Source organism: Pelophylax lessonae (assembly GCF_965119305.1).
Source record: "Pelophylax lessonae genome assembly, chromosome: 13".
Taxonomy (NCBI): Eukaryota; Metazoa; Chordata; class Amphibia; order Anura; family Ranidae; genus Pelophylax; species Pelophylax lessonae.
The window spans coordinates 34,578,511-34,604,732 of record NC_138780.1 but is presented as its reverse complement, the minus strand read 5'-3'; the positions used below and the strand labels follow the sequence as shown (position 1 = coordinate 34,604,732).

The 26,222-nt window shown below is 43.0% G+C and overlaps 2 protein-coding genes across 2 annotated transcripts in view; one reads left to right on the top strand and one right to left on the bottom strand.

Moving 5' to 3' along the window:
- The window catches only part of LOC309569768 (uncharacterized protein), a 91,398-nt gene that overhangs the window by 20,695 nt on the left and 44,481 nt on the right, over nt 1–26,222 (top strand). The gene's annotated exons all lie outside the window — the stretch shown is intronic.
- Nucleotides 6,293–17,416, bottom strand: LOC309569589 (immunoglobulin alpha-2 heavy chain-like). Its single transcript, XM_082275471.1, has 4 exons — nt 17,337–17,416; nt 11,062–11,397; nt 7,244–7,552; nt 6,293–6,393 (listed from the first exon to the last, which is right to left on the bottom strand). The coding sequence occupies exons 1-4, from the start codon at nt 17,368–17,370 to the stop codon at nt 6,383–6,385; spliced, it is 690 nt and encodes a 229-aa protein (XP_082131597.1). The 5' UTR covers nt 17,371–17,416; the 3' UTR covers nt 6,293–6,382.

Sequence of the window (26,222 nt, the reverse complement as noted above, 5' to 3'; positions counted from 1 at the left end):
GTGGTGGCTATAAGGTCTCTTTTGCACACGTGAAATAAGTATTATTTTTACACTAATGAATATCAAAATATTTTTAGCTGCACAGTAAAAAACTTTCCTAATGACTAATTCTCATTTTCACACCTTCTGATATTACCGGTGTAATTTTATTCAGGGCTACAGAAATAAGGTCTGCACAACGTCCGCTGCAAACTGAAAATGTCTATTAGCGGGGCAAAGTAGGCTGGTTTGATAGCTGTCCCACTATGCTGATACTTAAAGTGTATGTATAGTCGAACATTTTCAGTCTTTGACAGAGCAGAGAAGGGTCAAGAACCCATATCACATTTGTTTTATTTGCTGGGGGGGGGGGGGGGGGGGGGTTCCCTTTACTTCCAGTCCTGGAAACCCAACAGCTGGAGGACATATCTACAAAGAGGAGGGAAATCTCATCTTAGACATTCTCTTGCTCTGGTGGCAATCTAAAAATGTTGAATTCCCCCATGTTTACCAGAGGTAATGGTCACCAGACAGATACAAAAGATAAATGTATCCATTGGTGACACAATTGGGACATACATTTATTTATTGGGGACACAAACAACAATAAAAACCTAACCCTTCCATATACTATTCAAAAAACTGAAAAAAGAAGTTTTGCCTTTAGATGCACTTTCATTTCAGAGTGCTCCCTGTTTGCTTGCAGAATCCCCATGAAAAATGACTTTTAGTGCTGGGTTACCCGGGTGGGAAAGGGTTAATGTGGGGGCTTTTCTGTGTTCTGCCCTCCACCAGATGCTGCATGTAAATAGGGAGGTGACTGAGGCTCAGGGAGTCAGAGCAAGGGCTGTATGGGAAAGAAGCAAAATGTCCACCAGCGAAGATGTAACTGCCAGCAACCTGCTAGATCCCCACACGGACAATTAGGGACTACTACTTGGAAAGGTATGCCTGGGCAGCCCAGTACTAGTTAGTTAGAGACAGGGCTGGTGAAAGGATTTTATGGCGCTTTTCCACTGCATGGAACCGAACGGTTCGGCTCGCTTTTGTGCTTTTCCACTGCTGGTACCGCATGGTATGGTGTTGGAACGGTTCGGTACGGTACGGCGGCGCTTTTCCACTGCATGGAACCGAACGGTACGGCTCTCAAAAACAGTACCACCTCGATTGTGGTTCCAAGAGGTACCATACCCGGTACCGTATCCCACAATCCTTTGCATGCAGTCACTACTAGCCACTGCTTGATCAGAGAATCCCACCCACCCCGTTGTTATCCCACCCACTTAACTTTAGTACTACTTCAGTGGAAAAGCAAACCATACCGTACCGTACCGAACCGTTCCAACACCGCACCATGCGGTACCAGCAGTGGAAAAGCAAACCGGGCCAAGCAGGGCCGAGTAGAGCCGAGCCGGTACTTGCAGTGGAAAAGTGCCATTAGTCTATTCAGGTGAAGGTCCCCCAAGGCATTCTCCTGCTACCCCCCTTCCCCTCCACATTGCAACCCTCCACCATCATATGGCATACACTTTATTTGTGATCTATTATGCTTTAGTAGTAGAAGAGCATCCAATAGAGTGTGGTTTTCAGGAGGTCTACTGACCACAAATGGACAATTTTTGTGCATTGCGTCAAGGTAGGCAGCCATTCAAAATTAAAGGGCTGTAACGCACCTCAACGTTCAAAAGTGTTGCTCCCAGTGCATTTTTGTAGCGTAGTACTATGCATACTGAACAGGAAATTGGAGTAAAATAAGCCCCTATCATTGGTGTCAGTGCAGTAATAGTAATCCTCAGCATTGGTGTCAGTGCAATAATAGTAATCCTCAGCATTGGTGTCAGTGGCAACAATAATATGGCAACAATAAATAACCCCCAGCATTGGGGTGAATGACAAAAATAATAACCCCCAACATTAATGTCAGTGGCTGTAGTATAAACCCTCAGCACTGAGGTGAGTGGCAGCAATAATACTCCCCACCATTGGTGTCATTGTCTGCAATAATAACTCCCAGCATTTATTTCAGTGTGGCCGCAATAATAACCCCTAGCATTGGTGTCAGAGGACACAATAATAATCCCCAACTATGGATCTTAGTGGGCTGCAATAATAACCCCAAACATTCCTGTCAACCCACTCCCCGACATTAGTGGCCATTGGCAGTGCCGTTCTACCCCCCACCCCATACACACTGGTGGTCAGTAAAAGTGCTGTTTAACAGCTCCGCATTCCCCTTCCTCAGTGGTAGTCAGTGTCTTAACCATTCCCCCCCCCCCCCCCCATTACCAGGCTCTGATACACCCTACTGTACATTATATATAGACCAGTCTGTACCCTGACACCATACTGTACATTATATACAGACTGGTGTACAGCATGGTGTCAGGGTACAGACTGGTTTGTATATAATGTGCAGTATGGTATCATAGTATAAGACCAGTCTATATATATTGTATAGTATGGTGTCAGGGTACAGACTGGTCTGTATGTAATGTGCAGTATGGTGTCATGGTATAATATCAGTCTATATATATTGTATAGTATGGTGTCAGGGTACAGACTGGTCTGTATATAATGTGCAGTATGGTGTCATAATATAAGACCAGTCTATATATATTGTATAGTATGGTGTCAGGGTACATACTGGTCTGTATATATTGTGCAGTATGGTGTCAGGGTACATACTGGTCTGTATATATTGTGCAGTATGGTGTCATGGTATAAGACCGTTTGTATATAATGTACAGTATGGTGTCAGGGTACAGACTGGTCTGTAGATATTGTGCAGTATGGTGTCATGGTATAAGACCGTTTGTATATAATCTACAGTATGGTGTCAGGGTACGGACTGGTCTGCATGGTATATAATGTACAGTACAGTGTCAGGGTATAAGACCAATCTGTACCTTGCTGACACTGTACTGTACATTATATACACTGCCCTGTTTGCAGGACTTGCTCCCTTAGGCATGCGCACAGGGTGTTCTGGGTGTGCCTGGGCTTTCCGCCTTCTCCCTGCAGTGCTGCCAACTTCCCTCCTCTCCTCTCAGGAGCAGGGAAGGGGCTGGTAAATATTTCATTAACTGGCCTTTCTTTTCTGAATGAACACAGTAAGTGATCAGTACCGATCTCTCCTGTCTTTATTCCTAACTGAAGCATAGTAAACTAGGCTGCAGAAAAAGGGAAGGAGAAATCTCTGTCCTCAATTTCTTTCTCTGTCTCAAAAGAGAGACATTAGGGGTTTGTTTAGACCATTGATATTTCGCCAAAGCCCAATACCGGGGCTCCTAAAAACAATTGTAAAAAGTTAATAAAAAATAATAAAAATATAAAACTACTGACACTATCCACTGCCCTACTGACACCAATCTTTCCTCTACTGACACCGTCCACTACTCCGCTGATATACACGCATGTGTTTGTGCTTTGGGGTGCATACTCTAATGCAATAGGCTGCGCACACCAATGCTTGCTCCCCTCAGTACCAGTTCTGCTTCCAGGGATGCTTCCAGCATTGCCTCACTATAGGAACAGTGTCCACTTGCTGTCTTGCCCCTTGGCGACCCACCCGCTCTCCCATTGGCTCTCCTATTGCTCATGTAGTCTACAAAAGGTGGAGTCATGACATCACCCCACACTCTACCTGTATGTTGTACAGAGCCAGGAGAGGACCACAGCGCTACATAATGCAAGTGGAGTGCGGCCAGCAGACTCAGATCTAGGGATGGCATGGACCTTCCTACTGGGATGGAGGGACTGACAACCCTGTACACAGTGCTGGAGATGGGAGGAAGAGAACTGGCTCCCCCTGCCTGTGCAAGTGGCTGGGGATTTTACCACCCCCCTATCTTGGTGCCATAAGGTGGCTGCCTAAGCCGTCTTACGGTGGCGCTGACCCTGGTTAGAGAAGAACTGTGAGCACTTTGGACTGTATTGTTGCAGCGTGATAATTAAAGCTGTTTAACGTCCAAAAGTTTGGTATGAAGTTATTTATAAAGGGGTGCATGGTGATACATGGCGTATCAAAGGAACAAGGCCTGTAAAGCACATACGGGGGTAAAGAGGAAGGAACGGAGGGCCACCATGAAGGATTAACTCAGCAAAAGAGTTGGTGGGAAGGGTGTAGATGCTATGGGTAACCATGAATTGGTGGGATAGTAATAGCAGCCAGACAGCGAAGATCGGTACCAGGCAGTGGTGACGGTGTGCAGCAAAATGGGACAGAGAATGCTATGGGTAACCATGAATTGGTGGGATAGTAATAGTAGCCAGACAGGGAAGATCGGTACCAGGCATTGGTGTCGGTGTGCAGCAAAATGGGACAGAGAATGCTATGGGTAACCATGAATTGGTGGGAAAGTAATAGCAGCCAGACGACGAAGATCGGTACCAGGCAGTGGTGACGGTGTGCAGCAAAATGGGACAGAGAATGCTATGGGTAACCATGAATTGGTGGGATAGTAATAGTAGCCAGACAGGGAAGATCGGTACCAGGCATTGGTGACGGTGTGCAGAAAAATGGGACAGAGAATGCTATGGGTAACCATGAATTGGTGGGATAGTAATAGTAGCCAGACAGGGAAGATCGGTACCAGGCATTGGTGACGGTGTGCAGAAAAATGGGACAGAGAATGCTATGGGTAACCATGAATTGGTGGGATAGTAATAGTAGCCAGACAGGGAAGATCGGTACCAGGCATTGGTGACGGTGTGCAGAAAAATGGGACAGAGAATGCTATGGGTAACCATGAATTGGTGGGATAGTAATAGTAGCCAGACAGGGAAGATCGGTACCAGGCATTGGTGACGGTGTGCAGCAAAATGGGACAGAGAATGCTATGGGTAACCATGAATTGGTGGGAAAGTAGTAGCAGCCAGACGACGAAGATCGGTACCAGGCAGTGGTGATGGTGTGCAGCAAAATTGGACAGAGAATGTTTCACAGAAGGAATCTGTATGTTGCTTGACAGCTGAACACAGTGTATGGCTCATCTCTAAGCCGATGTTCTGCCATAATGTCGACTTTCACATAACTCAGTAATAGAGGGGAAATCTTTCATTAGGGGCACTAGTTCTGGTGACAACCAGGGATTGACTCTCTTTGAAGGGATTTCATCTCAGTTCCTGTTTTGTCTATAGGACAGGAAGTGAAGGGAAATGGGACACAGATAGTAAAAAAATAAAAATTAAAAAACTTGACAGGGGATATAACCGTCATTTATTCTATTCAAAGTGGAAAAAAAAAAGTTTCGACTTTAGTTATACTTTAAAGTTTGTTATCACTAGGGATGATCGAACTTTTGAAAAGTTCGGTTCGACCAGAACACCAGAATTTCCCGAAAGTTCGGTTCGGATTCCCGGACCCCATTGAAATCAATGGGACCTGAACTTCGGGAATCAAACAACACCATTTTGAAGCCCTAAAACCTAACAAATGCCCCTAAAAAGTGCCTAGGGTTCTGGATCATGCCCCAAGGACTATGAATCAGGCAAAAAAAAGTTCTTAAAAATTGTCGTTTTTGATAGAGAGCCAATTATTGAAAAAATAAACAGCACAATCGCTGTATTTCTAACTACACTGACAATCTTTCTGTAAGCTGACCGCTCTTCTGCTGATCTGGAGCTTTACAAGCAATCGGCTATGCAGCAACGTTGTTTAACACAGCAGGAGAAACACAAATGCTTCCACTCTCTTCCAAAGCCTCTGTATTACAGTGCTAGAGGTTAGGCGGGGCTATGTTATATACTGGGGGGCGTATTCACTCCTGATTGGCCTCTGGTCCCCGTAGTCACTCCAATCACGTTTCTAGCAGACTCCTGCCCCCTCATGGGCTTTTACTGATGTTTCTGGGCCAATCACAGGCTTTTAAAGCCCAGTTCCTGTCCCATTGCATTTTGGGCGGTTTGGGTGACCGAATTCCGAACCTTTACCGCAAAAAGTTCGGAATTCGGCCGAATTTCGAACACCCAATGTTCGGGTCCAACCGATGGTCCACCCGAACCGTTCGATCATCCCTAGTTATCACATGTTACCTGTAGCAAAAAGCTACATTTTCAGGAGAGTCATCTCTGGTTCTTGGAGTCTTGATTAGATTGGTGTCTATCTAATCTCTTCTTGTGGTCAAACTAAAACACGTGTGTGATTTGCACTTTCTTCTGTTTCTCGGTAAATACTTCATTTCCTTTTGTTCAAACTGACCATAACAAACACATCTAGACACTGACAACCAATGGGACACACATCCTAAAAGGTTACAAGGGTTCCTATATTTAGAGACGTTCAATGGAGTAGAAAGGCAAATACGAAATATATAATAAATGTTTCTTCAATCTAGCCAAATAATCCAGGACTTCTAGAAAATTAAGAGAGTAGTAGTCCATGTTTGCCCATCAATGTTTTCTTTTACGTATATCCTGAAATATAAAAAAAAAAAGTTGACAGAATTTACCATTAACTTTAATAAATCATATTGGTTCTATTCTTGCATTCACCTATCTATATTGTCTAAGTGGCTGATCCAATAGTCCTCTTCTGTGGACCTAAGATAGGCAACTTTAGTGAAGCTCCATTTACAAGGTGTTACCTACTGGTAAAGCTTATCTCCAAGCTCTCCACCACCTTCTAAAAAAATCCTACATATCTGTCTATCTTTGACTCACCTAAAGCCTCAGTGCCGGTTCACACTAATCCGACATGTCTGGCGACTTGGTCGCCTGACAAGTAGCTTCCAATGCTGTGCAATGGAACCGTTCTAATCAGAGCAACTCAAGTCACTCCAACTTAGAAAAAGGTTCCTGCACTATTTTTTGGCAAAGTCAGAGCGACTTGCATTGTCTTCTATTATGAGAAGTCGTTGCAAGCCGCGCTGAAGTCGCGCTGCACGGGCGACTTCATTCGTCGCCCAAAATCGGGGCGACTTCGAGTAGGATTAGTGTGAACCGACTCTAAGTCATGTGACATTCTGGGCCCAAGTCTTCTCTTCTTCTATGTACAGGGGCATCTGGTTCTCTTTGTCTGTCTATATTACTGCCTACATGACGTGTACACTTTCTATTGACTTTCCAGCAGCATGCTCCGGAGCCTGAAGCTACATAACCTTTGGCGATTTAATACAAAATATAATATTAAAGCACTTTTCTACACTATTTTTAGGATCAGTTTACAGGTTTTGTATTTTACCCATAAGCTGTTTGCTGTAAATCAGTAAGGGTAATGCAAACAATACATTTCTGCAGAACCTCAAATATATTGTAGCATTATTACCTCTTTTTGGTATTTCCCAGGGGACCGTGATAAGCGAAGAATTCAGCCAGACTTCACAGGTCACATGACGTCCATAGTCCCAGGTATCTCTAGAAAGTGAGAAAAGACCTAAGACAGTCCAAGTGCCACCAGGTTCCTCCAAAGAGATCACATCACCTTTGTGGCGTGTTCCAGTGTCACAGTGTCCAGTGTTCCAAGTCACATGACCTAAAGACATCCTGACTACACAAGCCAGCTGGATAGTAGTGTAAGAAGGAGGAGAATACCGAGGAGCCAGGAGATAGATGGAACCATTGGGTGCGGAAATATCTGTAAATGTAAGTTTAAATAAGATTGGTTAGTACAGTGTTGGTTTCATATAATTTTATATATATATATATATATATATACACTATATTGTCAAAAGTATTGGGAAACCTGCCTTTACACGCACATTAACTTTTAATGGCACCCCAGTCTTGGTCAATAGGGTTCAACATTGAGTCCACCCTTTGCAGCTATAACAGCTTCAACTCTTCTGGGTGTTAGGGACTTCAGAATCGGATGGCTAGGTATCTGCCCTACAAGGCCTCAGGAACACACAGAGACACACACGAGGGTAGAGTCAATGCATGTTCATTTATTTCAGTAAATGTCCCAAGCATATATACAATTTGAAACAGAGAGATTGATTTTGCAATAAGGGGTTTGGTTTCAGTATGACTCACAGTCACATGATACTTTTTGGCATACTACACAAGTTACAATATTCCCATAAAAGACTTACTAATCAAGATATTCTCATGTTAAACTATTTCTGCAGTGTCAGATATATCTGAACAAACAAGATGTTATGACTATGAATCAAGGATAGCTACATGAAAAATAGAGAAGAATATACAGCATGAAAACACTATTAACCCTTCACTGGGAAGGCTGTCCACAAGGTTTAGGAGTGTGTGTCTATGGGAATGTTTGACCATCCTTCCAGATGGCCTGGCTCACAGTCTCCACTCTAATTAATCCCAAAGGTGTTCTATCAGGTTGAAGTCAGAACTCTGTGCAGGCCAGTCAAGTTCCTCCACCCCAAACTCGCTCATCAATGTCTTTATGGACCTTGCTTTGTGCACTGGTGCGCAGTCATGTTGGAACAGGAAGCACCAATCCCCAAACTGTTTCCATAAAGTTGGGAGCAAGAAATTGTCCAAATTGCCTTGGTATGCTGATGCCTAAAGAGTTCCCTTCACTGGAACTAAGGGGCCAAGCCCCACCCCTGAAAAACAACCCCACACTATAATTACCCCTCCACCAAATGATTTGGACCTTGAACAAAGCAAGGTCCATAAAGACATGGATGAGCGAGTTTGGGGTGGAGGAACTTGACTGGTCTGCACAGAGTCTTGACCTCAACCTGATAGAACACCTTTAGGATGAATTAGAGTGGAGACTGTGAGCCTGACCTTCTCATCCAAATTCAGTGCCTGACCTCACAAATGTGCTTCTGGAAGAATGGTCAAACATTCCCATAAATACACTCCTAAACCTTGTGGACAGCCTTCCCAGAAGAGTTAAAGCTGTTATAGCTGCAAAGGGTGGGCCAACTCAATATTAAACCCTACAGACTAAGACCGGGATGGCATTGAAGTTCATGTGCAGGTGTCCCAATACTTTTGACAATATAGTGTATAACATTTTAAATAGTAGGAAGTCTATAGGCATTTTTGTATATATTTTCTTTTCTTTTTTTTTCTTCCCTTTTTAAATTTGAATCTGTTATTTCGAACACACAGGTGAATGTGTCAAGGAAAGAACATGCTCCCCTCCAGTCTTTCCTACTCATATAGCTCTGGGTAAGGCTTTCAGTTAAACAGGATCAGTCATAAGGGTTTATAAAGTAGCTTTGGATGGCTGCACTCCACAAAATTTCCAATTTATTAAGAAGCCATATAAAAAACATATACAGGCAAAAAAGGTAGAGGTGGTGCATAGGGGAGTCGCGTTTCACACTAGTTCAGCACTTACTCATGACTAGAGTAGCCATACCTATTCTTCATGAGTAAGTACTGAAGTAGTGCAAAATGCGTCAACTCCTTTATGGACCCCATATACTTTTTTTTTTTTTTTCCCTATTTACAGCCCCAGACCATGACAGTTCCACCACAATGCTTGACTGTAAGCAAGACACACTTGTCTTTGTACTCCTCACCTGGTTGCCGCCACACACGCTTGACACCATCTGAACCAAATACATTTATCTTAGTCTCATCAGAGCACAGGACATGGTTCCAGTAATCCATGTCCTTAGTCTGCTTGTCTTCAGCAAACTGTTTGCGGGCTTTCTTGTGCATCATCTTTAGAAGAGGCTTCCTTCTGGGACGACAGCCATACAGACCAATCTGATGCAGTGTGCAGCATATGGTCTGAGCACTTATAGGCTGACCCCCCACCCATTCAACCTCTGCAGCAATGCTGGCCGCACTCATACATCTATTTCCCAAAAGCAACCTCTGGATATGATGCCAAGCACGTGCACTCAACTTCTTTGATCGACCATGGCGAGGCCTGTTCTGAGTGGAACCTGTCCTGTTAAACTGCTGTATGGTCTTGGCCACCGTGCTGCAGCTCAGTTTCAGGGTCTTGGCAATCTTCTTATAGCCTAGGCCATCTTTATGTAGAGCAACAATTCTTTTTTTTAGTTCCTCAGAGAGTTCTTTGCCATGAGGTGCCATGTTGAACTTCCAGTGACCAGTATTAGTGAGTGAGAGCAATAACACCAAATTTAACACACCTGCTTCCCATTCACACCTGAGACCTTGTAACACTAACGAGTTACATGACATCAGGAAGGGAAAATGGCTAATTGTGCCCTTTCGGACATTTTGATGTAGAGGTGTACTCACTTTTGTTGCCAGTGGTTTAGACATTAATGGCTGTATGTGGAGTTATTTTGAGGGCACAGCAAATTTACACCATTATACAAGCTGTACACTCACTACTTTACATTGTAGCAAAGTATAATTTCTTCAGTGTTATTACATGAAAAGATATAATAAAATATTGAAAAAAATGTGAGGGGTGTACTCACTTTGTGAGATACTGTATGTGTTCTTATATGGCTTCTCAATAAATTGGAAAGTTTGTGGAGTGCAGCCATCTAACGTTTTTTATATAACCTGGATTTCAGCTGACAAACTGGGCATGAAACCTTATGTAATGAGGATAGTGTGGAAGATCATGTAGCAGACTGACCTGGAGCAGCACCCACTTGTTTGGATATCTGGACTTCTTATTAGGTCTTAATTATTCTCTACACTCCATGCTTTACTTTCTGTTGCAAATACAGTTGGCAGCTTAATAAATAATACATTTTCATAACAAATTACTCCAGAATGCTTGCAGCTACAGAGATAATTGAGGACCTGTTTTGAAGTGCCATTTACTGCTTGTACAAGAGAATCTGAACTCTGAAAGCCCAAAAAGGTATGTTGAAGGCAAAGGACTAGACACTAGTATTGCCTATAATCTACCTGCTGCTGATCTTTCTCCATTGCTGAGTTAAAATGCCTTGTTCAGAACTGTATGATGGTGACCATCTTAATAGAGGCATGACTTTGCATTCTCATATCAGAAATGCCCAATGATGACTGGTGGTCTGTTGACTGGTAGGGTAATGAACAAGAAGCAGCAGGATAGGCGGAGAATAGGGATTGACCGATATCGGTTTTTCGTTGCCGATACCGATATTTACAGAGATCAAAGGCAAACGTTTCAAGTTTAAACCTACCTGGAGTTTTATGTAAAATAGTATTATGGTAAAAGAGTAAGTAAACATAGCTGACCTCTGGCAATAAGGGTTGTTCCATTACCAAAAGTAATATTATGTCTCAGGTAGAAAGCACAGTAATATATTCCAGAGTCCAGTGTGCTTATGTTGTTCACTTCTAAAAGAGGACTCGTGTCTTCTTGCTTACACCTGTACTTCTCTGTGGTATTGCTTTGTCTACAATCTATAAGTTTTTCCAGGGTCCCAGGCTTCTTCCAAACTCTCCGAAACCAGTAGAACTTTCTAACCTTTATTAGTGATTCACTGTCGGCCAAACAGGAGACATTTACTGAGCCGCCTGTTGGTGCAAAGAGGACTTCTTGTAGATAAAGACCAAGTCCTGCAGACAAGGCTGAAATATATAATGTGAAGTGGTAAGGTGAATGGTAAAAATAAAATCATGATGGAAAGTTTTACATGGGGATTCAATATCAATAAAAACTCTTTAAGGTGCAAATATATGGTAATACAATTAGATATAAAGGAATTAGGAGGAGTCACTGGAACAATATATAGAATACACCCGTCAAAAAGCTCCTAGTTTAGACTACAACACCTGCATTCATGACACACCAGAAGAAAGCATAATTTGATATAAACTGTATAATATATATCATATATAATAAATCACATACTTTATTAATTCATTAGTTAAAGAGGAGTTCCACCCTCTATGAAAAAATTAAAAGTCAGCAGCTGCAAATACATTGCTGCAAGCTGGCGACTGGTTGCTAGGACTGCCCTAGCAAGGAATCACCTGTCTGGTAACTGGGGAAGCAAACCCATTGCTAAGCATGTGACCTAGAAGTACCCACAAATCCATGTGAATCACAGATTCTCCAAGAGGACCCCACTAATATATATTATTTTAAAATGAAATGTTTATGAGGTACAGTGTTGAATGCTTAGCAAAATCCAGATATACTGTCACTGGCAGTCACTGGCATAATCTAAATTCCTTCTCACTTCCCCAAAGAATACTAACTATTTGGTTTGACAAGAACAATCTTTCATAAAACCATGCTGGCTGTCACTTATGATGCCTTTATCACTAAAAAATTCTTGAATATAGTCCCTTACCTGCCCCCTCCAATATTTTATATACTATTGATGTCAGACTGACTGTTCTGTAATTTCCTGGCATAAATATTTTGGGAATATTGCTTTATGCCAATCAGTATATACCATTCCAATGAACTTTAAAATTAGAAAAAAAATGTTTTGGCTATAAAAGAATTGAGCTCTCTGAGCACTCGGGTGTAAGCCATCTGGTCCTTGTAATTTATTCACCTTAGATTTGTCTTATCTGTTTTGAACCTGGATTTCTTTTAGTCACAGGGGTACATTCCATACATTGTTATTAGCATTTCTCTACGGGTTGTCAAACTTGTCGTTTTGTTTGTATAAACTAAATAGAAAAACGAAATAGAAAAACTTGCTTAATACATCTGACTTCTACTGTTCACTTGTGACCAACTCCCAATGTTGATTTTTTGTGTGGCATATGTGTTATGTTTTTACCTTTTTACTTATATATATATTTAAATATATATTGTGTAACAGAAGTTCTAGCTCTGCGATTTTGTTTGCCATACTTCTTGCGTTTGAGCACATTTATTTTAATTTTGTGTTGGTATTTAATATTTTATTATTGCTCACTCTTGATTTACAATTTAATCCTGAAAGACTTTCTGCACTAGACAATAGGTGTGCACCCCAAAGCACAAACATACATGCCTGTGTGCATATATATATATATATATATATATATATATACATATACATACCCACTATAGTATAAATACGTGTAAAAAAACATTATAAAATGTATTAAAAAACAGATGGTGTTGGTAGGGCAGTGTATGGTGTCAGTATTTTTTCTATGTTTATTTTATTTTTTATTATTTAAAAAATATATATATATATATTTTTATTACAATTTTCCTTTTTAGAAGCCCCATTGGGGGGCTTTGGTGAAATATCAGGGATCTGATCAGAGAGACCCCTGTCGTCTCACTTTTGATACAGAGAAAGGCACTGAGGATAGATATTGCACAGTCCCTTTCTCTGCAGCATCAGCTTCACTGGACAGGGAATGAATGGGAAATGCTCTATGCTGAGTGGCTTCCTGGTAATTCCCAAACTAAAGCATAGTAAATGCTTTAAAGTAAAGTTTACTATGCTTCAGTTATGGATGGACACAGGATCAATTATTGCCAATTACTCACTGCGTACAGGACAGTACATTACATACAGTATCTCACAAAAGTGAGTACACCCCTCACATTTTTGTAAATATTTTATTATGTATTTTTTTATGTGACAACTGAAGAAATGACATTTTGATGCAATGTAAAGTAGTGAGTGTACAGCTTGTATAACAGTGTAAATTTGCTGTCCCCTCCAAATAACTCAACACTCAGCCATTCATGTCTAAACCACTGGCAACAAAAGTGAGTACACCCCTAAGTTAAAATGTCCAAATTAGGCCCAATTAGCCATTTTCCCTCCCCGGTGTCATGTGACTTGTTAGTGATACAAGGTCTCAGGTGTGAATGGGAAGCAGGTGTGTTAAATTTGGTGTAATCACTCTCACTTTCTCATATTGGTCACTGGAAGTTCAACATGGCACCTCATGGCAAAGAACTCTCAAATCTGGAAAAAAGAATTGTTGCTCTACATAAAGATGGCCTAGGCTATAAGAAGATAGCCAAGACCCTGAAATTGAGCTGCAGCACGGTGGCCAAGACCATACAGCGGTTTAAAAGGACAGGTTCCACTCAGAACAGGCCTCGCCATGGTTGACCAAAGAAGTTAAATGCATGTGCTCAGCATCATATCTAGAGGTTGTCTTTGGGAAATAGATGTATGAGTGCTGCCAGCATTGCTGCAGAGGTTGAAGGGGTGGCGGGGTCAGCCTGTCAGTGCTCAGACCATACGCTGCACACTGCATCAAATTGGTCTGCATGGCTGTCGTTCCAGAAGGAAGCATCTTCTAAAGATGATGCACAAGAAAGCCCGCAAACAGTTTGCTGAAGACAAGCAGACAAAGGACATGGAATATTGGAACCATGTCCTGTGGTCTGATGAGACCTAGGTAAACATATTTGGTGCAAGTTGCGATCAAGCAGAAGCGTAGTCAAGGAACAAGCCAAAGGTCGGTAACAAGTGGTTGCAGGTTGGGATCAATTGAAAGTGTAGTTGAGAAACAAGTCAAATGTCAGTAAGGAATGGTAGCGAAGATACAGATGGAAGTAGGAGTGACAAGAGCAAGGTATTGGCTGACGAGAGCACACGAGAGCACAATAATATGGCAAACAGGAAGTGAAAAGAAAAACAAACAAGCAAACCACAAACTAGTAAATAGTGAGTGAATCAGTGCACACTGACAAGAGATGGAAAGCAAACTTAAATTGAATACATGAATAACTAGTCCATTGAGTCCATGTGGGGCTGGACCACATTAGAAAAAAGGAGATGACCAGATGGATAATTTCACAGGTGAGAAATGGAGGAGACACACAATCACTGGCAGCTCCTGAGCTGGGTGTGGGATTCCCTCAGAAACAAATGAGAAAGGAAAGAGGGCGCCAGGTCAGTGAGAGTAAAACCGACAACACTTTAATTCATATCCACTTACATAGAGGCTTCTTGCATGCTGTGTACAGGGCTAATGTGGTATGCGGATCAAACTGGCAGCAGTCAGGAGAGACTGGAGTGGAGAATGGCCACAGACACAAGCCCAGACCCCCCCCCCCCCCGCAAAGGAAACACCAAGGACTGGTGGTGTCCAGAGGCTCTCACACGTCGCTTGTTAGAACGCCAAGAACCGCAGAAAAGCTGGGGAGGAGGCGAGCCACAACACATTTCTGAGGCCACACCCCTGATGAAGGAGGTGAGGCCTCAGAAACACTATGCAGCCCTCCCCTTCCCCAGCTTGCCTGCCAGTTCTTGGCATTCTGACAAGCAGCGTGTGAGCGCCTTTGGGCGCTTCCGGTCTTTGTTGTTTCCTTTGTGGTGGGTCCAGGCTTGTGTCTGTGGCCATCCTCTGCTCCATCCTGACTGCTGCTAGTTTGATCCACATACCACATTGGCCCCATACACAGATTGCCAGAAGCCTCTATTAAAGTGGATATAAATTAAAGTGTTGTTGGTTTTACTCACACTGAATTGGCACACTCTTTCCTTTCTCTCTAGAAAGTGAAAAGGCTTGGCTTAAATGGGAAGTTCATGGAAGGAGCAATAAGTTCAAGGTTCTCAAGAAACAAGATTGTCCAAGGAATTGTCCAGGGAGTTGTCCAGCCTCTCCGGTGGCTCACCAAGAAGAGATACTGCCGGACACAGCAGAGGTTGCAGGTTTGGATCCAAGTGTTGACACTGTCTATCCTTGCCTATACACCTGCTCCCATTGTTCCTACAGCAGTTATTACACTGGAGGTATTCTACTTCAGCAACGCTACCCCTGAATGGATATTCCCAATGTCATCCACCCCTGGTATATTTTTTTTTTTGTCCAAAACATTTTATTGAAATAAAGTAGAGTGAGAGAACAAGTGAACATCACTTTCATCACTTTGGGTGGTACAACGTGTATTTAAAAAAACGCGTATAAAAAACAGTAACAACAAGAACACAATATAGGAGTGGATGAACAAACCACGACATATTCATACAGTGGAGTGCAGGGGTGTACAAGATTGTCACATGTCACGTAATATAAACCATAAGCAGGGTGTCGACAGTCCTGTTTCCCGTACTCTGGGGTATGGCTGTAGGGACCCCTGGTATATTTATTGGGGTATATCAGCTCAGGGCTAACCACCCTAACACATTTTTCTGTACCCCATCTTCTAAACTGTAACCCAACTACCTACCTCCTATCTCTCCATCTCTCCATCCTCCCTTATACTGGTCCCAGCCAGCATCTAAAGGCTGAAGTCCAACCAAACTCCTCTCCAAGTTGTTAATGCTTCACAGTGTTGCTAGTTGATCATTTAGATCTCCTATCTGGGATTCCAAACAAACCTCTCACTCATATCTTTTACACAATATTCACTTTCAAACAGGGGCAGATTGGCACCTTTCGGCCCAGGGGGCAAGTGCAAACCAGAGGCCCATGGTGCAGAAAACTCAGCCCCCTCCAACTCTACCTCTTCCCGGCCTCCTCCTGACCCCCATTCCAGGCTGAAGCTCCCCTCTAGGTACTTTCTACTTACTGACTAAACCCAGGTTCCCAACCTGGCCAGCAAGGGGCAGTTGGGGGAAGCTGGGACAGCTCGGTCAAGGCTAGCCGGGGGAGAAGAGTCTCTAGTAGGGCATGGAACTGGCCTCTACTCAGAAACAGTTTACACCATCCATGCTGGTGGGGGGGGGGGGCACTCTGTCCTTGTCTTCAACCCACACTTAGTAGGTCAGTGGCAGGGACTTTTTACTTCTCTTCACCCGGAATCCCTATAGGCACATCTGTGGCAGAAGCAGTGCAGCCTTTTTACGGGGCATCAGAGTGGCCCAGGGGGCAATTGCCCCCCTGCCCCCTGGCCCAGTCCTCCCCTGCTTTCAAATGACTGTTCAGGGAGTGCAGGTTGGGCTTTGAATTGCAATATCACTAATAAAAGGCATAATTAACAATAGCTAAACAGGGGAATCAAAAATGGCAACACTGACCCAAATTACACTAATATTATACATTAGATCTTTACCTTGCTGTGCTAAATCCATGTTTTAAACGATGTACTAAACACAGAAACGCTTTACACAGCAAGCCTTACAACGCTCAGAACTTCGCTTGCACAGGTACTCAAATATAAGCCTCAGTCAGAAGTCAAATCAAAGCAAGTAAAGGTGTAAGATGAAGACTTAAAGAATATTTGAACCCAAAACGTACAAAGCTAAACCACTGGCTCACAATTAGCAGCGCTTACTTGCCTATCAGGTATATTTTGATAGACAACCAAATGGCCAACTGACTCAGTGCACTTGGCAGGCTGACAGCGCCGCTGCTTATTGCGTGTCAAAGGCTTAACATTTTTCAGCCTCCAACAGGAAATGTTGTTGCTCTCGGGGTGAAAAACAATGAATTGACATCATACAGTTTTCTTAAGCTAATGTTTGTCGTAAAGCATACTGAAAAAAAAGGTTTTTGGTGTACACTTTGACCTAAAAACCTGAAAATTGTTTTTAAGGTGGACTGACACAACACTTTATAGAAGACAGCAATTATTCTCAACTAAACCTAGAAAGGGAGAAGTAAAATTGATATGACATTTAAAAAATACTGCTATGACATGTTACCTGTAGAAAACAGCAAAATGCTCTGGAGAGTCATATCTGGTCCTCGGAGAGTAACATATAGTAGTTGTCTTCACCTTTCTGGTAATAGAACAAAGACACTTGTGTATGACTTGTGCTTTTCTCTATTTCCTGCTAAATGCTCAATTTATTTTTATCAAACTGACCACCAAAACACACCTAAACATGAACTGTCTGAGCGTTACAGAATAGAGCATAGATAGAGCGCAAACATTTCCAGTGCCAATATGAAGTAAATAAGAACCTACAGCTTCTGGCTAAAATGGCAAAGGTCTTCTATAACGGTTTACATAATTATTAATGGGTAATATTTTTTTTTACAAATCAGAATAAAAATGATTAACAACTTTTAACAGTACAATAAACAATGCACATTCCGAAGTGTACATTATACAATACATTCACAGAATACGAGGTAGAATAATGTTCTTCTACATTGCCAAAGCAGGTTTATAAAACCAATTAAACCTGAGATGTCATTAATCATTATATTCCACAGTGTATGCATCCCTAGATATGGTTTGGGAATACATTCTCATCATATCTCTTGCAGGGGCAGATCCAGAGTCTAGCCTTGGGAGGGGCACTGCTGTTTTTCGTGGGCAATTTTTCGGGGCTTTGGCTGGTGTTGGTGCTTCAATCATCACGGCACCATGGTGGATAGGGTGTCAGGATGATTGAAGTGCATTATTTCTATTATTACATTGTAATATAAGATTCAATATTTTAATTCACCATGGTGCAGAATCAGTGGGAGCCCTGAACGTGTCACTTGCCACATCGCCTTCCACCAGATGCGGATTGTCACTTGCCACGCCACTTGCCACTAGATTAAGTTTGTCACTTGCCATCGTCACTTGCCACCAGATGCGGATTGTCACTTTCCATGTCACTTGCCACGTCACCTGCCACCAGATGCAGCTTGTCCCTTGCTACTTCGTCTGCCACCAGATGCAACTTGTCACTTGCCACGTCACTTGCCACCTAGAACGAATTGTCACTTGCCACATTGCCTGCCACCAGATGCAGCTTGTTACTTGCCACATCACCTGCCACCAGATGCCCACCTGCAGGCCTGCTCACTGGCCTTCCCGCTTACCCGCCAGCCGGCTCACTATTTTCTCGGGGGTGGAATTGCCCCTTTGTCAGTTTCCAGTGATTGTGTCCCAGAGTGAGGATGGGCACTGAGAGATAATGTTATCTCTCTGCTGCCCACCGATGCAGTGTTCTGTCACAAGCTAAACAGCAGTGATGCAGGGTGGAGCGGTGAGAGATGATGTCATCTCTCTGCTCGCCCACCCACTCACCGGCCTGCCAACCCACTCACCTGCCTGTCTGCCCGCCCGCTCATCTGATTGTCCGCCGACCTACTCACCTTCCTGTCTGCCCGCCGGGCCACTCACCTGCCTGTCGGCTGGCAGGCTTACTAGCTTCTTGGGGGGGGGGGGGCAATTGCCCTGTTGCTCCCCCTGGATCTGCCCCTGCTGCCGGCTGGCTCACTATTTTCTCGGGGGGGGGGGGGGGGGCAATTGCTATTGATATGCTATTGATATGCCCCTGATTTCTTCCCCACTTTAAAATAAACTCACTCCAAAGGTGAGGACACACTGAGCGGTTGAGTTCCCACTTTAAGTCAATAGCCCATCAAGAATTACGTCTAATGGAGCCAAGCCAGGGGTAGCTAGCCAACATCCCCAGATCTTATTGAACCGGTTCGGGCTGCCTCTATGCTGATATATCAAGCGCTTATATCTTAAAGTTAATCTCATGTTGGCTAACCACATCTCTAAAGTTGGAGAGTAGTGATGTCGCGAACCTAAAATTCGCCATTCGCGAACGGCGAACGCGAACATCGGCAAATGTTCGCGAACCGGCGAACCGGGCGAACCGCCATAGACTTCAATAGGCAGGCGAATTTTAAAACACACAGGGACTCTTTCTGGCCACAATAGTGATGGAAAAGTTGTTTCAAGGGGACTAACACCTGGACTGTGGCATGCCGGAGAGGGATCACGCAAAAAAAAGTTCTTAAAAATTATAATTTTTTGATAGAGAGCCAATTATTGGAAAAATTAAAAAAAAATAAAAATAAAAAATTTCTTTGGATTTAGCATCTGGGGGGTCTAAAAAGTGTACCTGTGAAGTTTCAGCTCTGTAGCATGTCCAGAACCCCTAAAAAACAGCATTTGTCTTATATTTTCAGGAATATGGCTTCTCTGCGGCTGGCTTTTTCTCTTGCAGGCATTTATCGGGCATTTTTTTAGGCAGGCATGTCATTTTTTGTATTTAGTGTCTGGGGGGTCTAAAAAGTGTACCTGTCAAGTTTCAGCTCTGTAGCATGTCCAGAACCCCTAAAAAACAGCATTTTTCTTATATTTTCAGGAATATGGCTTCTCTGCGGCTGGCTTTTTCTCTTGCAGGCATTTAGTGGGCATTTTTTTAGGCAGGCATGTCATTTTTTGTATTTAGTGTCTGGGGGGTCTAAAAAGTGTACCTGTCAAGTTTCAGCTCTGTAGCATGTCCAGAACCCCTAAAAAACAGCATTTTTCTTATATTTTCAGTAATACGGCTTCTCTGCGGCTGGCTTTTTCTCTTGCAGGCATTTATCGGGCATTTTTTTAGGCAGGCATGTCATTTTTTGTATTTAGTGTCTGGGGGGTCTAAAAAGTGTACCTGTCAAGTTTCAGCTCTGTAGCATGTCCAGAACCCCTAAAAAACAGCATTTTTCTTATATTTTCAGGAATACGGCTTCTCTGCGGCTGGCTTTTTCTCTTGCAGGCATTTAGCGGGCATTTTTTTAGGCAGACATGTCATTTTTTGTATTTAGTGTCTGGGGGGTCTAAAAAGTGTACCTGTCAAGTTTCAGCTCTGTAGCATGTCCAGAACCCCTAAAAAACAGCATTTTTCTTATATTTTCAGGAATACGGCTTCTCTGCGGCTGGCTTTTTTTCTTGCAGGCATTTAGCGGGCATTTTTTTAGGCAGGCATGTCATTTTTTGTATTTAGTGTCTGGGGGATCTAAAAAGTGTACCTGTCAAGTTTCAGCTCTGTAGCATGTCCAGAACCCCTAAAAAACAGCTTTTTTATTATATTTTCAGTAATACGGCTTCTCTGCGGCTGGCTTTTTCTCTTGCAGGCATTTATCGGGCACTTTTTTAGGCAGGCATGTCATTTTTTGTATTTAGTGTCTGGGGGGTCTAAAAAGTGTACCTGTCAAGTTTCAGCTCTGTAGCATGTCCAGAACCCCTAAAAAACAGCATTTTTCTTATATTTTCAGGAATACGGCTTCTCTGCGGCTGGCTTTTTCTCTTGCAGGCATTTAGCGGGCATTTTTTTAGGCAGGCATGTCATTTTTTGTATTTAGTGTCTGGGGGGTCTAAAAAGTGTACCTGTCAAGTTTCAGCTCTGTAGCATGTCCAGAACCCCTAAAAAACAGCATTTTTCTTATATTTTCAGTAATACGGCTTCTCTGCGGCTGGCTTTTTCTCTTGCAGGCATTTATCGGGCATTTTTTTAGGCAGGCATGTCATTTTTTGTATTTAGTGTCTGGGGGGTCTAAAAAGTGTACCTGTCAAGTTTCAGCTCTGTAGCATGTCCAGAACCCCTAAAAAACAGCATTTTTCTTATATTTTCAGGAATACGGCTTCTCTGCGGCTGGCTTTTTCTCTTGCAGGCATTTAGCGGGCATTTTTTTAGGCAGACATGTCATTTTTTGTATTTAGTGTCTGGGGGGTCTAAAAAGTGTACCTGTCAAGTTTCAGCTCTGTAGCATGCTTAGAACCCCTAAAAAACAGCATTTTTCTTATATTTTCAGGAATACGGCTTCTCTGCGGCTGGCTTTTTTTCTTGCAGGCATTTAGCGGGCATTTTTTTAGGCAGGCATGTCATTTTTTGTATTTAGTGTCTGGGGGATCTAAAAAGTGTACCTGTCAAGTTTCAGCTCTGTAGCATGTCCAGAACCCCTAAAAAACAGCATTTGTATTATATTTTCAGTAATACGGCTTCTCTGCGGCTGGCTTTTTCTCTTGCAGGCATTTATCGGGCACTTTTTTAGGCAGGCATGTCATTTTTTGTATTTAGTGTCTGGGGGGTCTAAAAAGTGTACCTGTCAAGTTTCAGCTCTGTAGCATGTCCAGAACCCCTAAAAAACAGCATTTTTCTTATATTTTCAGGAATACGGCTTCTCTGCGGCTGGCTTTTTCTCTTGCAGGCATTTAGCGGGCATTTTTTTAGGCAGGCATGTCATTTTTTGTATTTAGTGTCTGGGGGGTCTAAAAAGTGTACCTGTCAAGTTTCAGCTCTGTAGCATGTCCAGAACCCCTAAAAAACAGCATTTTTCTTATATTTTCAGGAATACGGCTTCTCTGCGGCTGGCTTTTTTCTTGCAGGCATTTAGCGGGCATTTTTTTAGGCAGGCATGTCATTTTTTGTATTTAGTGTCTGGGGGGTCTAAAAAGTGTACCTGTCAAGTTTCAGCTCTGTAGCATGTCCAGAACCCCTAAAAAAAGCATTTTTCTTATATTTTCAGGAATACGGCTTCTCTGCGGCTGGCTTTTTCTCTTGCAGGCATATATATCAGTGGTGGGTGGGCAGTGGCACAGTACACTCTCTGTGGACCTGGCAGCAGTCACTGGCACCCAGGCAACTGCAATTTAAAAAATATATATATATTTTTTTTACTTTGCAAGCTGCTGTGCCACTTTATATATCAGTGGTGGGTGGGCAGTGGCACAGTACACTCTCTGTGGACCTGACAGCAGTCACTGGCACCCAGGCAACTGCAATTTAAAAAATATATATATATTTTTTTACTTTGCAAGCTGCTGTGCCACTTTATATATCAGTGGTGGGTGGGCAGTGGCACAGTACACTCTCTGTGGACCTGACAGCAGTCACTGGCACCCAGGCAACTGCAATTTAAAAAAATATATATTTTTTTTTACTTTGCAAGCTGCTGTGCCACCTTATATATCAGTGGTGGGTGGGCAGTGGCACAGTACACTCTCTGTGGACCTGACAGCAGTCACTGGCACCCAGGCAACTGCAATTTTAAAAAATATATATTTTATTTTACTTTGCAAGCTGCTGTGCCACCTTATATATCAGTGGTGGGTGGGCAGTGGCACAGTACACTCTCTGTGGACCTGACAGCAGTCACTGGCACCCAGGCAACTGCAATTTTAAAAAAATATATTTTATTTTACTTTGCAAGCTGCTGTGCCACCTTATATATCAGTGGTGGGTGGGCAGTGGCACAGTACACTCTCTGTGGACCTGACAGCAGTTACTGGCACCCAGGCAACTGCAATTTAAAAAATATATATATATTTTTTTACTTTGCAAGCTGCTGTGCCACTTTATATATCAGTGGTGGGTGGGCAGTGGCACAGTACACTCTCTGTGGACCTGACAGCAGTCACTGGCACCCAGGCAACTGCAATTTAAAAAAATATATATTTTTTTTTACTTTGCAAGCTGCTGTGCCACCTTATATATCAGTGGTGGGTGAGCAGTGGCACAGTACACTCTCTGTGGACCTGACAGCAGTCACTGGCACCCAGGCAACTGCAATTTTAAAAAATATATATTTTATTTTACTTTGCAAGCTGCTGTGCCACCTTATATATCAGTGGTGGGTGGGCAGTGGCACAGTACACTCTCTGTGGACCTGACAGCAGTCACTGGCACCCAGGCAACTGCAATTAAAAAAAAAATATATTTTTTTTTACTTTGCAAGCTGCTGTGCCACCTTATATATCAGTGGTGGGTGGGCACACAGTGGCACTGCAGTGGGCACAGTACACTCTGTGGACCTGACAGTAACTGGCAGCCCAGGCAACTGCAATAATAAAAAATATTTTTTTTTTCAATTTATTGCAACAAGATGCTGTGCCACCGTATATATATCAGTGGTGGGCAGTGCACTGCAGTGGGTACAGTGCACTCTGTGGACCTGACACAGCACTCACTGCAATTATGACAGAGGAAAAAAAAAATATTTTTTAAAATGCAAGGTACTGTGCCTGTGCCACCCGAAATGAGTGTGGTGTGCACACAGTACAGTCTGTGGTAGGTCTGTGGCCTCTCACACACAGCGGGCAGGCAACTGCAGTGTACAATAGATATATATAGATATATATATAAAGAAAAAACTCTATTACCTTACCAGCCCTTAAAAGGGCTTTTGGGGACACTATATATATATATATATATGTATATATATAAATAAAAAAAATCCTCAATTACCAGCCCTTAGAAGGGCTTTTTGGGGTGCTGATATTACAGCAGTAGTGGACCAAGAACACTGCAAGACCAGGAACACTGACTAACTGTCCCTAGCTTAACAGCAGCAGCAGCAGCAGCAGCAGCTCTCTCCCTACTCTCACTACACACACTGCTTCAGAATGATCTAAGATGGATGCTGCCCTTGCTTATTTATAGGAGGTGGGAGGGTGTGGGAGGGAGGTATGCTGATTGGCTGGAAATGTGCCTGCTGACTGTAAAGTTCAGGGTCAAAGTTTGCCTCAATGATGTCTTATGGGGGGCGGACCGAACATCGCATATGTTCGCCGGCAGCGGCGAACGCGAACATGCTAAGTTCGCCGGCGAACAGTTCTATACATCTCTATTGGAGAGCTTTGAGAGATCCAATGTTGCATGATCAGCTTTTGAGCTTGGAATAGTGTTCTGGACACCGCCTGTCTGACATATATGTCCGTTATAACCTCATCCAGTATACCAAATAAGCATGGTTTAGGTTCAAGAGAGACGGTTACTTGAAAAGTATTGTTAATGGTGTTTACTATGCCAGTCCAAAAGCGATGCAACTTTGGGCACCGCCAAAGGAGATGTATCAGGTCCCCATTAGCTCCCTTGCATCTTGTACACAATGGGTCTGGATGGAGTCCAAGAGTAAACAATTTAAGTGGGGTATGATGAACCCGCAATAATATATACAGTTGGGACAGTCTTTGGGTTACATTTAAAGAACAGCCGTGGACAGATTCCAGAACCTGTAACATCTGATCCCCATCTATATCACCTAAATCCTCCACCTGTTTTTTCAAAGCCTTGTTGGGATGTGGATTGCTGCATCATCATATTGAAAAGAGGAGTGGGAAATAATACCGCTTGCTCTAAGGATGCTTGCGCTTTAATGGTGTGCTGCAATTGAAGGTAGGGGAAGTAAATTTTGTTTGAAAATCCATATCTGGCTTGCAACTGGGAAAATGCCATTGCTTAAAATGTGACAGAGGTGAGTAACACCATATGCTTGCCACCGGGCTGCAAACTGCAGCTTTGCCAATTTTCGGGTAAGAATTGTTATTCCAGATGGGGCTGTGACTAGTAAATTCTGACACTTTGTAGTTGTTTTGCTTTGAACCATATATTATGTAGTAGCCTATATGTGGGGTACATTTTGTTGGACTTTAAGAAGAGCTGGGCCTAAAGGGCTTCCGGGAAAGTCTGAGCCTGAAATCAGTGTGTGTTTCCCTCTTGGCCGGTACATCCTTCATGCCATTCAGCAGCTACTGCAGGTAGTACAGGGGGGGGGGGGCTGGGGGTTCAGGAAAGCAAGGCCCCATTATCCTTGGACCTCTGGAGTTGCTCCAGCCTGACTCGAGCAGGACCCAATTTCCATGGTAGCAATTTCCATCGGGTGCTCCAGATGACGTTGTAGTGACGAAACGCGTAGGGCGTGGCTTATTGCATCAGTACGTCACTTCCGGTAGCGGTGGTTCGGACTGGTGGAACGCGGAAGCGGCATAGCCTGGTGGACCCTGCATGCTGAAAGTCATCTCCTATACTGTGAGTGGATGTAATACCTGCTTAATCTTATATACTACATACTACGCAATGGAGGCTATTTTTTATTACAGTATCTGATGGGAATCGAGCTACCTATTACAAGTGTGCGGTAAGCATTCACACCCAGTGGGGATCCACGGGTGTACATTTTTCCCCATATAACAGCATATATCTGAGCACTTGATGCACTGGCACACAAAAAGCACTAAAGCACCTTGTATAATCTATGTGGTGACACTATATGATTTTATCAAATGCACTATATATTACCAATGCACCATATGCACTTTTTATGATTTTATGGTTGGAATATTTATCGTTTTAAAAAAATGCATCGTTTTAAAACGCACAGTACACAAGTTTAAAAACGCACAGTACACAATTTTGTGGTAGCGCCGACACCAACACCTTTGCACTTTATCAGAGAGGACAAATTGTTCTCAAGAGGCATGAAAGAAGCCATCTACGTGAAACTGGAACAGCCATCATTGAACAGGGGTGGGGGTGTTTAACACCATCAGTCTTCCACATGCCTTGTACAACTCTGCCCCGAGCTAAATCACCATTATTTTCTCTAAATATCACTCAAACTGTCCTCTCCGGTCCTCCCAAAAGATCCTGTTCTCTTGCACTCTTGTCTCCTTTTCCCATGCTCATCTTCAGGATTTCTGCGTAGCTTCTCCCATCCTCTGGACCTCAACCTGACTGGCTATCTCCTACTCTGACCACCTTTAGACCATCTCTTCATGGAAGCCTATCACACCTCTAACCAACAACTGAACTTTTTTTTGTAATTCCTTTATTTAACCAAAGGTGCTTTATCCAAGCCAAAGTAGGGGTAAAGCAAGGTACAATGATAAAAGCATCTGCAAGTGGGGCAGATACAAACATAACTGAGAGGGCGTAGTGGTAAGCATCCCCAAAGCTCAGCCAACAACTGAACTTTTAACTCTTCCATTAGCTCATTCCCCACAGTTATTACCTTTTGTACCAATTGCCCCATCCTACTAGATTGTGAGCTCTTATGAGCAGGGCTTATTATTCTACTTATATTTTATT